The 13,505-nt window shown below is 46.7% G+C and overlaps 2 protein-coding genes across 2 annotated transcripts in view; both read left to right on the top strand.

Annotated features, from left to right (window-relative positions):
• Positions 1–2,886, top strand: part of LOC149308178 (rap guanine nucleotide exchange factor 1-like) — an 85,202-nt gene extending 82,316 nt beyond the window's left edge. Inside the window, exon 27 of the mRNA XM_089535256.1 lies at positions 46–2,886. Within this exon, the coding sequence (XP_089391382.1) occupies positions 46–196 (151 nt within the window). The 3' untranslated portion in view covers positions 197–2,886. The remainder of the gene's footprint in view (positions 1–45) is intronic.
• A 2,205-nt stretch (positions 2,887–5,091) lies between these two features.
• LOC149308177 (uridine-cytidine kinase 1-B-like) lies at positions 5,092–10,808 on the top strand. Its single transcript, XM_089535255.1, has 7 exons — positions 5,092–5,268; positions 6,160–6,319; positions 7,300–7,396; positions 8,501–8,643; positions 9,632–9,726; positions 9,929–9,977; positions 10,383–10,808. The coding sequence occupies exons 1-7, from the start codon at positions 5,140–5,142 to the stop codon at positions 10,568–10,570; spliced, it is 861 nt and encodes a 286-aa protein (XP_089391381.1). The 5' UTR covers positions 5,092–5,139; the 3' UTR covers positions 10,571–10,808.
• Positions 10,809–13,505: the final 2,697 nt, after the last annotated feature.

Below are 13,505 nucleotides of genomic sequence, written 5' to 3'. Positions count from 1 at the left end.
TCATTATCAACCATGCTCTCTGTTTACTCTCTCTGACTATTGCAGGCATTATGACATCAAACGGAACGACGACATCATCTCCTTCTTCAACGATTTCAGCGACCATCTGGCCGAGGAGGCTTTATGGGAACTCTCACTCAAAATTAAACCTCGAAACATAACGAGACGAAAGACAGACAGAGAAGAGAAAACCTAGGGGGAGGAGCGTGAGGGCTGCGGGCGTAGAAAGGATTGCTGGGCATTCGCATGGACAGCGGTTAGCAGACTCGGACCTGTGACTGGGCCATGTCCCCCCTCCCCAGCCAGATCCAGACTGTGGGCTGTCTTGGTGGTGAGGCTGTGGCCATTGGCATGTGCTGTCCTTCCCATCAAGCTGTGGGAGAGAACTGCCAAAGTGTTCTGCTCTCCTTCTGCTGCGAATCAGTGCCATAGATTAGCTTTTCAGTCCAGAATGAGAGAGCACTGGAAATTGCGGGATCAGTGCCAGCATGTTTCCACTTTGCCAAATTTGAGTTTTTATATGCGTGAAAAGAAAGAGAAGAGAGGTCCTTTGCCTCTGTTTCTGCACACTACATGAGGAGGAGAGAAGAGCAGAGAGGCTGTATCTCACATCAAGCCGCTTGTGCTTCTGTGCAGAAGGCGGACATGGGGTGGTTGTCAGGGATGCTTCCCTGTTACACCCCCCCAGGAGAGTCATCTTAAATTATTTCTCCACATGAGAACACTGGAGGGACAGGAGGAGGATGTTATGTTCTTCCTCGCAGAGTTTGTGTTTACAGGGATGTATGATTCCACATCTCCAGGATGGAAAAGGAATGATCCTCCTGACAGCATAGGGGTCCCCCTCAGATCTCCTTCTCTAACTCAACTGGGGGTCTCTCTCCTCATGAACTTGGGAATCTGGAATCACTGGAGGTTCTGTGCCATCCCTTCTCCCTTGCCGTGGGGTGCAGGCCTTATAATTTAGTCATGGTACTAGCTGTAACACAGTAAATATGTAGAAAACAAGACCATCTGTAAATACGAATCTCTAGGTGCCGTCAGTTTCTTTTTGATTTGATGCATGCATGAATTGCCAATGTTTTTTTAAGAGGAAACTTTAAAATGCAAAGCAATCTGTATAGGGGGACAAAGAATCCTCTAATCTATGAAGATGTTGTCAGAGCCAAATTTGAGTTAGGACATAAGTTGTAGGTCAAATAGCTATATTTTGAGCCTAAGGTGGAGAGATAATCCAAGCTGCCCTCCCCATTTCTCATGAACCCTCCATAAGCCTTACTGCAGCGAGTCTTTATCAACTCCCCTATTTGTTCTCTTGCAGCATATGCAAGACAATGTCCTAGTGAATTGTGCCTCACTTCCACCATCCCACCCACCAGCAGGTCAGCTCTGCCTATCTCCCATTTCCCCGCCATTCATGGCACTGGAAATCTGCCTCCTGAGACTGACTGCCTCTCTGGTGGAAGTACTTCCAAACTGGAATGTTTGGGATTTGCAGTGCAAAAGGAAGAGAAGAAAGAAGAAAAGAGGTCATCTGTGTGCATCTTCTCCCAAACCCTTTGGGAGTTAATGTAAAAGCCTTTTCCCAGAATGTCACTGCTGGTAAACATTGCCACAACATCTCCTGCTGGAAACTTCCATCATAAAAACACCCTTGTCATATAGCTGATTGTGAAAGCTTGGCAACTTTCTTATCTCAGCATGCCATCATGCTGGGAATATAAGCTGCCATAGGTCTTGAACTGCAGGTTGCCTGTAGGATTCAATGTGGAGATCTAAGTGTGGCCAAGTGCAATACTAATTATGCTGCCCCAGTCTTCCTGACCTGAACCTGCAGTCCTAAACTGCATGGCTAAATGGTGCATTGGTGGCAAGTTGGGTTGGCCCCATCTATCCCATTTGTCATTTATTGTGGGGGAGCCTGCTGGTACCTTTTTTCTCCAAAATGTTATGTTGCTGTGCTGCCACTGCTTGAATTTCTTCTTAATTCATAGTTTTCTTTCTACTCCCCTTCCCTCTGTCCTCTGATAGTCATCTCCAAAAAGGAGACCATGTGTCCATGCCATGTTTGAATTCCCACAGTTGTGAAACCAATAGTCCATAGTCCCAGAAGCTTTGGCCCCATACAGACAAGCCAAAATAAAGCTGCTTCGGGTCACTTTGGAGGTATGCTGTTTAAATAATGCATGCTTCCTAAGAGGCCAGAAGCTGCACGAAAGCTGCACTCCAGTCTTTAGGACTGACTGGACCATGGCTTTAGCATGGTCTGTGGGCTCTTAGGACACATGCATAATTTAAACAGCATGCCTCCAAAGTGACCCGAAGCAGCTTTATTTTGACCTGACTGTATGGGGCCTTTGTCTTCTTCAAGCCATGAGACTTGAAGCAGAGTTCACAGCTGGGAGTCTGAAATCATCCCAGAGCCCCTGTGTTTCCAGAATTATCCCAGCACGGCTGTGCTATTTATTTTTGTGCTATTTATTGTAGTATTTTCTTGGTTAGTCCGAAGAGGTGGGCATGAACTGGGAGTTGCAGAACCAGAGGTGGAGATGGGGATGAGTGAAAGGAAGAAATTTGAATTAAGTTTGGTTCTGGAGATCTGTGGAATGAGTGTAACAGTCCTCTTTTAAGTGTCCCTAAAATCTCTTGACTTTGCTGTTGTGCCAATTTGCAGCCTCCCCAGCCTGACACCATAGGTTTATGGCTACCATGATCCTGATAGCAGCACTTGTTCACAACAACAAGAGGAACAACAATATCAAAGCCTGTTACTTTTTATATTAAAGGAGAGGAACAACTGTGTGATTAAAGAACCCACCCTTTAATGATCATCCTGTTTACGGTGCATGTGTCGGTCGCCAAGATTAAAGTGACAATCGAACTCGATTTGTCCAAGTGTTGTGTGGTTTCCTGTTTGTGTTATGACACTGTTTTGCTGGTTCCCATTGATTGGTTTGCCGCGTTGGGCAGCAAAGATGAGACAGAATTCACCTGCCAGGGGGTCAGGAAAGCATTTGTGGGCTGCCAACTGTCCTACCACCATCCCTGCACTGTGGCCTTCGCTCTCCTTTTGGACTTACCTTCAGGTGCTTCCAAAGTTCAGATTTCTCTCTCCCAAGGCAATAAAGGGGCTTGTTCCAGCTGTGATTTCTTGACTTTCTTCTGAGCAGAGCTGGGAACTAACTAGTCATAAATAACCAATTGCTTGTAATGCATTCCATTTTCTAGTCACAGTGCAATAACCACACTACAGTTGTGACTTAACAAAGGATAACTGCTCAAAGGGTAACTATAAATTTTAAGTTGCCCACGTAATCATTATCAGCATCTTTATTTGTACCTCATGTTTTTCCAACAACTGGAACTCAAGGGAGGCTTACGATTTAAAACAAGTACAGTTGGCCCTTGCCTTATGCAGGGGCTTTGTGTGCACCATTGTTTTTCCCACAGTGCAGCTTCCTGGGTTAAGCTGAAAGCTGCGTATGGTGTGGGTGCACTGTACAGTACATCTAAAAACATGTAAAACATTAACATTAAAATAAAAAAACCTATTCACAATATTAAAACAATTGCACTTATAATAACTTTATTACGGCCAATTGGCCAGCACAATTGCACTTATAAAAGATGGAAAGTAATTGAAAGTGTGGTGGTGGAGGAAGAGGCGACAAAGGCAGCATCATGGTTCAAGGGATGCCTTTCATGCTCCCCTGTGTCTGTTTAAATGGTGATAAACTGGATGGGAATTGTGCCTGTGTGCATGTTGCACACAGCTTATAGCATTCAAGAATTTTAAATTAATAATTGAAAACTATTTTATTGTATACCTTTGAAAAAGGCAAAATAACAAGTTGCTTTTCAGGCTATGCCCCTGAGCATGAGACCCTTTTCACCTTCCACCGACTTGTTTAGATGTAGAGGGAGAGAAGAAAGGAACGAGGCAGACATAATATTGCTCAAAACCAGCTCTGTTGACTATATATGAATCCCAAAATTTGGGACACTTTGTTTGTAATGATGTTCTTAGGCTGCATCTACACTGCAGAAATAATCCAGTTTGACTCGAACCAACTGCAGTTCCCAGAATTCCATAGCATGGAGCTGTGGCAGTTAACAAAGCTCTCAAACTCTTCTATAAAAGTCTGGAAGCACCAGGATGCTGGTTGTTTTTCAAATGGAAGCGGCCCCCTGCTAGCCATCATCTGGAGTGCATCCAAACTAATGTACGGTTCCAGGATCCCTCATGGATACAAAAATCCATGGATGCTCAAGTCCCATTATATACAGTGGTTTAGTATTTGAATATTTTCAAGCTGTAGATAGCTGAATCTGTGGATGGAAATCTGTGAATATAGAGGGTCAACTGTATGCTGCTTGAATCTTAATGCTTGTGGGGAAGATTTGAAAGTGTGGTGTAAAAGTGTGATGCTTGCACTGTAGATTTGCACGGCTTGACAATGCACCAGGACAGTCCTCACATATGTGACCTTTTAAACATTTCTGACCCATTATAGTTATCAAGAGACCTGTGGGTCTTGGCAATAATAAGGTCTTATCAAAAACAAAAGTCCTCCAAGCCCTCTGCACTGGCCCAGGCCAACAACAACAACAACAACAATAATAATAACCACAGCTGGCATGAACAGGGCCAGGCTGCCCTTAAAAAGGAGCCTTTGGAGGATGGAAAGGGCAACTCTAATTCACCACCACAGAAGGGTACTCTCTAGGCATTTGGGGGTCCTCCAATGAGATTTTATGGTCCACTTCCGGCGGATGTTGACCATAGAGTTGCGCCGGAGGACACACAGATTCCTAGAGCGGCGTTCTCAGGTGGGAAAAAGCGTTTGTCCTTCCACTTTCGTGGATGGGGGAGGCCTGCACTTTTTCACCCCTTTCAGCCGCAACTAGGCTCGCCCCAGCCGCCCTCTGGCTCTGCCCCGGAGGAGGAGAAGGCGGGTCCGCTGGCAGGGGAAGGCCCGAGGCCCGCCTCCAACTCGGCCTTTCCTCAAGGGCAAGGACTCCATTTCCCGCCATGCAGCGCGGCCCGCCCGCCTGCGCAAGGCCTGCCGGGAGCTGTAGTCCCTCTGCCGCGGAGGCGGGGGCAGCGGAGGGCGGCCTCCTTCCCTGCGAGGCCCAGCCATGGCGGCCGGGGGCAGCAGCAGCAGCGTCGTCGGGGCGGCGCTGGGTCCCTCGGGCGCCGGGGAAGCGGAGCGTCCTCGCCCGCGGCCCTTCCTCATCGGGGTGAGCGGAGGCACCGCCAGCGGCAAGGTACGCTCTTCCTCCCTCCGGGGCCTTGCCTTCCCTGGGGCTGGAGGCTTCAGGGCGCCCCTGGCAGCAGCTCCCTTATAAAGAAAGCTAAGCAGGGACAGCCCCGGTTGGTCTTTGGAGGGGAGACCGAGGGCTGCCTTTCGGAGGAAGGGAGAGGCCCTGAGTGGACTGGAGACTCCAAGAGACTCAAGGAAACCCAGGGTGCATCCAGACTGGAGGAATAAGCCGGTTTTGGCACCGCTTCCACTGTTTCTTGGCTCTTTGCTATGGAATTCTGGGAGTTGGGGTTTGTTGTGGGGCCCAGAGCCAAGAAACAATGGAAGCGGTGCCAAAACTGGCTTATTCCTCCAGTCTGGATGCACCCTCAGCCTCTGCAGAAACCCACATCCACATCCAGATGCTAGGCTGGTGGCTCCCTTTCACTGAAGCCTACCCTGCAGGGTTGTTTTGTAGCCTCTGATGACGTATTAGGCGTCAGTCCACTTGGTCAGAGTCCTGTATCCATTAATGGCCGCTTAAAAGCCTTAAACTTTGGTCGCTGGGCTTCCAATTTTTAATTATTCTAAGGTGAACGTATAAAGATAGGTCCACGAAATCCTAAAACAACGCTAGAGTTCCTGTGGCAGACAGGAATTACCTTCCTTATATCCTCCAGTCGCTGTCTGGAGGTGAGATGCTGTTTAAGGCCCAGGAAGGCTGTCTGGCTCCGAACTGTGCTTTACAGCCAGGAGACTGTTGCACTGGGACTCATACTTGAGTAGAAAGGTATTGTGCTTGATGGGGAAATGTCCAAATGACACCTTGCGACGCCTGCTTTGCTCGACCCAGTCCCACTCGCATTTACCTCTCCGGTTTACTTTGTTCCCTCCTCCTCTGCTCCGTCCCTCCAAGTCAACCGTATGCGAGAAGATCATGGAGCTCCTCGGCCAGAACGAAGTGGACCATCGCCAGCGAAAAGTGGTCATCCTCAGCCAGGACCGGTTCTACAAAGTGCTCACAGCGGAGCAGAAGGCCAAAGCCCTGAAAGGACAGTACAACTTTGACCATCCAGGTACTTCCTTGCACACACACACACACACACATACACACATTGCAGTCGACAAGTGAGGAATGCATTGGGGCAAAGCCCAAGGAGGGTGGAGCTTTTGTTCCCAAAACGTTGTAGATGCTGACCTGGAAACAGTGATTTCAAACTTAAATAGTGTTTAAACATTACAAATTTGTGTTTCAGTATTACGTGGTTTGTTTTTTTTAAATCACATAGTAAGTCACTAGGTCCCAAGACTAGGAATTTGTGGCCAACGGATGGTGAAACCCCTGGAAATCATGTCCCTTCCGCTGCCAGTCTTAGACTTCATGTTTCAGCTGATGAACACCCAGGCATCACCCCTGGCCATGATCCCACTATTGCCAGCCCTGTTCCTCCTCAGTCCTGGAGGAACAGCATCCCTACCACTGGCCTCATGCCATCTGGAAACTTGTACCAGACCCAAACTAAGGGAGCTCAATACAGGTTTCAATTCTCAGGTTCATAGTAGAAAATTGCTTTTGCTTAGAGGAGGTCATCCATTTTGGTCTCTTGACAGCCCAGTTCACCAAATGTAAGGTAGTAGTGACCTTCCTTATGACCTTCAAGGTACAGATCTATCTCATCTTGTGGATTGGCTGCTAGTATTGCCGACCTGGACAAGGTTCCATCTCGAGGATTGGCTGCTGGTATTAGCCTCTTTTGGGACATCCTTGCCCACCTTTGCAAATTCTTTTTGCCCTGACATTCCCACTGATAAAATATGAAACAATGGCCATTTTATAGTCACTGCTTTTACAGTGTGTCCCATGCGGTTCCATCACCATATACCTCACACGCAACCCACAGTGAATGGTGCCATGTGGAAACAAGGGCTTGTGGGAGCATCCCTCCGAATGCTTTTGGGGCACCTAGATCACAACTCTTGGCTGAACAGTCCTGCTTTGGTCGCTGTGTTTATGATGCTGGGCCTTTTCTTTTTCTTTTTGGAAACGTTTTTGCAGATGCTTTTGACAACGAGTTGATGCAAACAACCTTGAAGAATATTGTGGATGGCCAAACGGTAGAAGTTCCAACCTATGATTTTGTGACCCATTCCAGGTTGGTGTACATTTCATAATGGGGGATACAGTAACACATTTACCACCACAGTTATGATTGTTGGGAATCTAAGGAACCCTTAGTCCCAATGCTTTAGGAGATTGCCTTATTGGTGTATTTTTTGACAAGTCAATTTTTGAAGTGACAGACTCCTCATAGCAGACTCATAGCATTCAAAAAGAGGAGAGCTTTGTTGAGATGTGAAGTCGAAGGCTTTCATGGCTTTGCTGAGAGTTTGATGCCCCTTCCCATCTCTCCCTCTGTTGCAACTGGAGGGACTAAATTGCTCTTATTGCATGGTAGTCTAGTTATTTATTCAGTCTGAGAATATCTCACCTCACTCATAAGAGCAAAATGGACTGCCTCCTAGGATGGTGGACTCTCTATATTTGGCAGCCTTTAAAACTAAGTTGGATGGGCATCTTTCAGGACATCTGTAGCTGTGTATGCCTGCCTGGTAGGGTGTTGGACCAGATGGCCCTTGCACACCTTCCAACTTTTAGTTTCTAGACTCTATGATATCTTCAGAACCTCCAGAACATCCTAAGGCTTGCTTTCCAGACCTTTTATTATCTTGGCTGCCCTTCTCAATACATTTTTCCGCTTGTCAATATCCTCCTTGAACTGTGGTGTCCAGAACTGGGCACCAGATTCCAAGTGAGGACTGACCAAAGAAGAATAGAATGGCATAGTATTTCCCTCGATCGTGACACTGTAACTCAACAATTTATTTAAAACAGGACAAAAAAAGGCAAACGTTTCTACAGACTAATAAAGGTGTATATAAATCTGTTCATCCATCCAGCTGCCTCAGATATTTCAGCCACCACTTCAGTTCTGAATCTCTGAGCCACGTTTAGATGATATAGGCTACTGGATGCCTTTTATTCTGCTTCCAGTGTGGGTTGATGAGAATTGCAGTGTATCAATATCTGGTACAGGTTTATGATGATAATAATACTTATTTATTTATACCCCGTTCTTTAGCCAAGGCTATCAGAGCGTCTTACAGTTCGTTAATTAGACATTTCCCTTCCCCTGATCTCAGTCCTCTCAACAGTCCTTCATGACCAACATCTGATATATTTGCATCACCTCCCGCAGGCTGCCTGAGACAACTGTGGTCTATCCTGCAGATGTGGTCCTTTTTGAAGGCATTTTAGTGTTCTACAATCAAGATATCCGGGATATGTTTCACCTCCGTCTCTTCGTTGATACAGACTCAGATGTCAGGCTCTCCCGGAGAGGTGATGTCCAATTCCTTGTGTGTCTGTCCTCTGCCTTCCAAAGAGAAGGATTGGTCCATTCTGGTGTCTTGGTCACAGTTCTCTCTTTATCAGGAAGAGCTCTGAATGTACTTAAGGGCCGAAACAGACAGCCCCTTTGGGACTGGCTTGGGGGTTTGACCAGCTCTTTGGGAGAAGAGGCAGCTTCTTTCTGTCCCAAAAATAAGTAGATCTTTTTGGGACAGAAGATAGCTGGACTGGGGCCAGGCATCTGTTTGCTGTGGCCCTGATCTAGCCTAAAAGGGGTGGCTCTGAGCTGCCCCTATTGGACTGTCTGTATCTCCCTTCTCTTGGCCATGAAGGAATGTGTCGACCTGGTAAATATTTTTCTTCAGCTGCATTCCCATTGTTGGGATGAGCAACTTCCCATGTGCTCAAGGACTTTTGGACTATTCTTAAGATTTCGGATACTTTATGAAGGAAAGTTCATGCAAAATGCATTAGTTGTCCCAAAAGGCCAGACTGTTAGACAGAGTGCCTCTGCCATGCAGGATGTTAGGTGTCTTTGGTTGATAGAGTGTTAAAGAAGCTGCATCCAAAATATATTAGATAGGCAGGGAGGGGGAGGATTATTTTACCAAGTAACCTTTCCATTTGCCAGGTAAGAATTTGACCCCTGAACTCAGTCATTCTCACAGTAGCCAAAGTTCATTGGCTACTGAAATCTAGTTGCATTGTCTGAAAAGTACCTATTAGCAGGGTGACCACTGAGGAGCTGGCATCTTTGCTTCTTGAGATCAGGCTCCTCCTGAACTCATCCCATGCACTAGAGAACACTGTGATCTGATTCCCAACTGAGGAATCAAATTCCCCCCCCCCCCCCCCTTTAAGTAGTGGGAATCCAACCAGCTTCTGTACTGGGATTCATTGGTTTTGATCACCTATCTTGTTGATTGCAGACCTCAAATGCCCTAACGCTGAACTGGCTTTTTTGCTTATTCTGCCATAGTTCTCCGAGATATGAAGAGGGGAAGGGACCTGGAGCAGATTTTAACTCAGTATACAACTTTCGTCAAGCCTGCGTTTGAAGAGTTCTGTTTACCGGTACTGAAAGGTTCTTCTTTCCACCCACCCATCCACCACAACTACTTGCCAGATTGAAAGTGGGGAGGTTTGGTGAAGGGCCCAGCTTCATGGGAGTTTCCGGATGGCCCCAGTCCATCTCCACATCCAGCTCAGTGCATTTTCTACAATAATATCTCTGGTGGCTTCTTATGAGAATTCTGATTATATTTCTCATCTACAGACCAAGAAATATGCGGATGTGATTATCCCCCGGGGAGTAGACAATATGGGTAAGAGATTTGCACCTTTTAGCTGTCAGGGGCTGTACAAGCATCTCACCGCCCCTTTCCTTGCCAGATAGGGGCTGCAGCAACCGCACGCAGTTGCAAGAGGAACAGACCTCAGGCAATCCAGCTGTTGGCTGTTAAGGTGGATGGCAGGACATATACATAGTTTCACAATAAAACTGCATAGTCTTTCTGAATGCAGAGCAGTTACTGATTAACTCAAAGTTACAAATTAACTTTGTACAAATTAGCAATGATCCTGCTGAGGCAACTTGGATCTCAAGAAAGATCTCTTTTTGTCTTGCTAATGACCCCCCCCCCCCTCCTTTGCACTGGAATGGCAGGAGATTCATGCCAGTCAGGCGTTTTCCTTCTGTTAACCTATGCCTCTCTGTCCTCCATTTGCAGTTGCGATAAACCTCATTGTGCAGCACATCCAGGACATTCTCAGTGGTGACCTCTGCAAATGGCAGCGGGGAGCCATGAATGGCCACGGACGCTCCTCCAAGAGACCTTTCCCAGAACAAGCCGACAGCAGCCCACTCCTGGCCCCTGGCAAGCGGTCCCATCTTGAGTCCAGCAGCCGCCCCCACTGACCTGGCCAGAGGCTTGGCCTGCTGCCTCTAGGCCAGATGGACTTTCAGATGGACTCCAGTACTCTGGCAACCCCCCCTTGTGTGGCAGGGGCTTGGCTGAGGGATGGTCTTTCTGTGAAGGCCTTGGACTGTTGTACTTCAGTAACTGATTTTAGTACCGCCTTGTGTTCACGTCCCTCTTATTTCAAGGAGGCCAGTACCTAAATAAGCATAAACTGCCCTTTGGGGAAGGAAAGTCCTTTTAAAGTGGTCTTTCTTTGATTTTTGTGGATTTTATATTCTAGGAAAGCAATAGCTCTTTGGCATCTCAACTGTAGCAAACAAAGCGGATTTGTCCCTCTGCCCTTTTCTCTCTGATTCGATGTGAGCACAGGAGACAGTGGGTTGGGTTTTTAATGAATCCAATACAGCGTGGTCATGGTCAGAAGTTTTGGGTCTGCTTTCTGGAGTCCATACAAAAGAAAGACTAACTTCTTCACTAACCCCAAATCCCTTAGATTTCTGCCAGTTCATCTGAGGGGACGTAGAAGTATGTTCACCCTCCTCTCCCAAAGCTATACATCTCCTTGCACCCCCTCTGCCCAAGAGACACTCCTTAGGGAAAGAAGGAAAGGGAACATTTGGCGAAAGATGAAAGGCAAAAGCTTGTAGAGCTCTTCTGCTTCCTTGCCTTGAACCATCAATTGGCTGATGCTCTGCATTTTGTCTGTTTGCTCCACTTGGCCTATTTTGTTCTCCACTAACAAAGTGGCAGCTCAGAAGTGTAGACAGAAATGTTTCCTTGTAATCTTCAACACAACTAAGGCTTGGGCAGATGTTTGTTTTATCAAATCATGTTTGTGTGCAAATTTTATCTCTAGCAGACCGTTGGCTCACATCAAGGAGCAGCCTTGACAAAGAGTTCCAGGACAAAGGGAGGGAGAGCAATAGAGGCAGACATCCTGAGCACAGCCTAACAACTGCGTGTGCCTTGGTCAAGAGAAGAAGCTCAGTTCTGTCAGTACAGTGGAATCTGCTGGCTTCTGAGCAACAAGACGTTTACTACTGTGTGTGTGTTGACTTCAGTGTACCAAGGGTTTACCTTTGCGTAAATCAGTGAAGCAATCAAGTCAAATCATCAGGTGTCTTATTATTGTCAATTGACCATTCTTCCACGGAGTGGCTGGCTCCCTATCAGAAAGTATTGCTGCTGCTGCTACCATAAGTCTTTTTAACCGGGTAAATGTGGTTTGGGCTTTGGAAACAAAGGCTGCCAAATGTGGACTTTTTTCTTCCATCTTTACAGAAAATCATAAACTCAGGCGAGCAGTAAAAATAAGTCCTTTCCTAGGCCAGGCCTAATTTTGCTTGGTTTTGTTTAAATAAATAAATAAATAAATAAATAAATGGTATACAAAATCACACATGGCTGAGACTGGGATTTTTTCCCCCCAGCCTCCCAGGGTTGTATGTATTTTTTAAAACTATGCAACATGATAAGTGCTGTAGTAGCTTCAGGATCCAGATAGGTCTTGACAGAACATGTCAAGAGAAAAACTTCAGCTTCACACAGGCCTTTGTACATAATTGCCCTGTTTGGAAAGTAGTAGTGTGTCAGTGATTTCTGGTTAGCCAACTGTTTTTGTTGATCTTCCTCCCTTTTAAACTAATATAGCACAATCTATAATAGGATGGATATAAGCTTCTCATGTGTGTGTGTGTACTATGTATATATAATTATATCTGCTATTGTGTGTGTGTTGTTGCTGTTGTTGTAATAATGATACATGATAATAATGGGCAGTGAGCATCCATGGATTTCGGGATCCACAGTGGACCTGGATCCAAACTCCAGCGGATACCAAGGGATCCATAATTAATAATAATAATAATAATAATAATACAATAATAATACTCTATATTGGCTCCTGGAACCAAACCTCAGCAGTTGCCAAAGGCCCATTGTAATTATAATAATGATACTGATAATTGTAATTGCATATAATGGGACTTGAGCATCCGTGGATTTTGGGATCCATGGAAAGTCCTGGAACCAAGGCCCCATAATAATAATAATAATATCCCATAGCCTTCATGGATTTGGGGATCCAGGGGGTTCCTCTGTGACTTGGCCTCATGGAAACCAAGGCAGAGCTTGGGGCCACAAGGACTGGAACCCACCTTCCATCCTGAGGCTCTTTTGGGAGCTGTAGTCCCAAAGGGCCATGCTTTCCAGTTTGTTATCCAGGGCAGCAGGGACCCCTTCAGGATGCCCAGGACTAAAGCCTTTGGCTCCCCTGCCTCATTATTATTATTATTATTACTATTATTGTATATTTGGACCCAAAGATGCCAGCAGCCCTGAGTCTCCCAAACCCAGGAGCCAGGAATCAGGAGCCCCTTGAAGCCAAAGAATGGCCAGCAACGCTCCCTTTCCGCCACCAGAGGGCGCCCCAGGACAGGGAAGATAATCATGATAAGCGTCAAGGGGCCGAGGTGCGCTACTTGAGCCACAGGAGGGCGCCCGAGAGCCAGGAAGGAGATCGAAAAAGCGCCTGAGAGCGGAATTGCGAGTCGCTGGCCGATGGTCTCCACAGGAGGGCGCCCGAGAGAAGCCTCGCAGCCATGAGTCATGAAGCCTGCAGTGCGCAAAGGGTGCCACCAGAGGGCAGCCGAGAACAAGGCAGCAGCAGCAGAGCCCCTTTTTTTGCACTACAATTCCCATCATCCTCTGGGAAAACATGGCCACCACCGTCCCTGAGGGACAGAGGATGATTCATTGCTCTTGAATGTTTTCCAAACAATAATAATAATAAAGCATTCGCCTTTTACATAATTTTGACAATGCTCCACGTGCAGAGAGGCCACGCCCCTTGGAAATAGGCAGCCAATGGGAGCAGAGGAAGGTCCAGGTAAAGGGAGGAGGCCACGCCCCCTCAGGAACGGGAGCCAATGG

This window comes from Sceloporus occidentalis, unplaced genomic scaffold (assembly GCF_023333645.1).
Source record: "Sceloporus occidentalis isolate IW3139 unplaced genomic scaffold, rSceOcc1.0.p SCAF_8, whole genome shotgun sequence".
NCBI classification, from domain to species: Eukaryota; Metazoa; Chordata; class Lepidosauria; order Squamata; family Phrynosomatidae; genus Sceloporus; species Sceloporus occidentalis.
The sequence above is the reverse complement of the archived record's forward strand: the minus strand, read 5'-3'. Positions and strand labels throughout refer to the sequence as shown.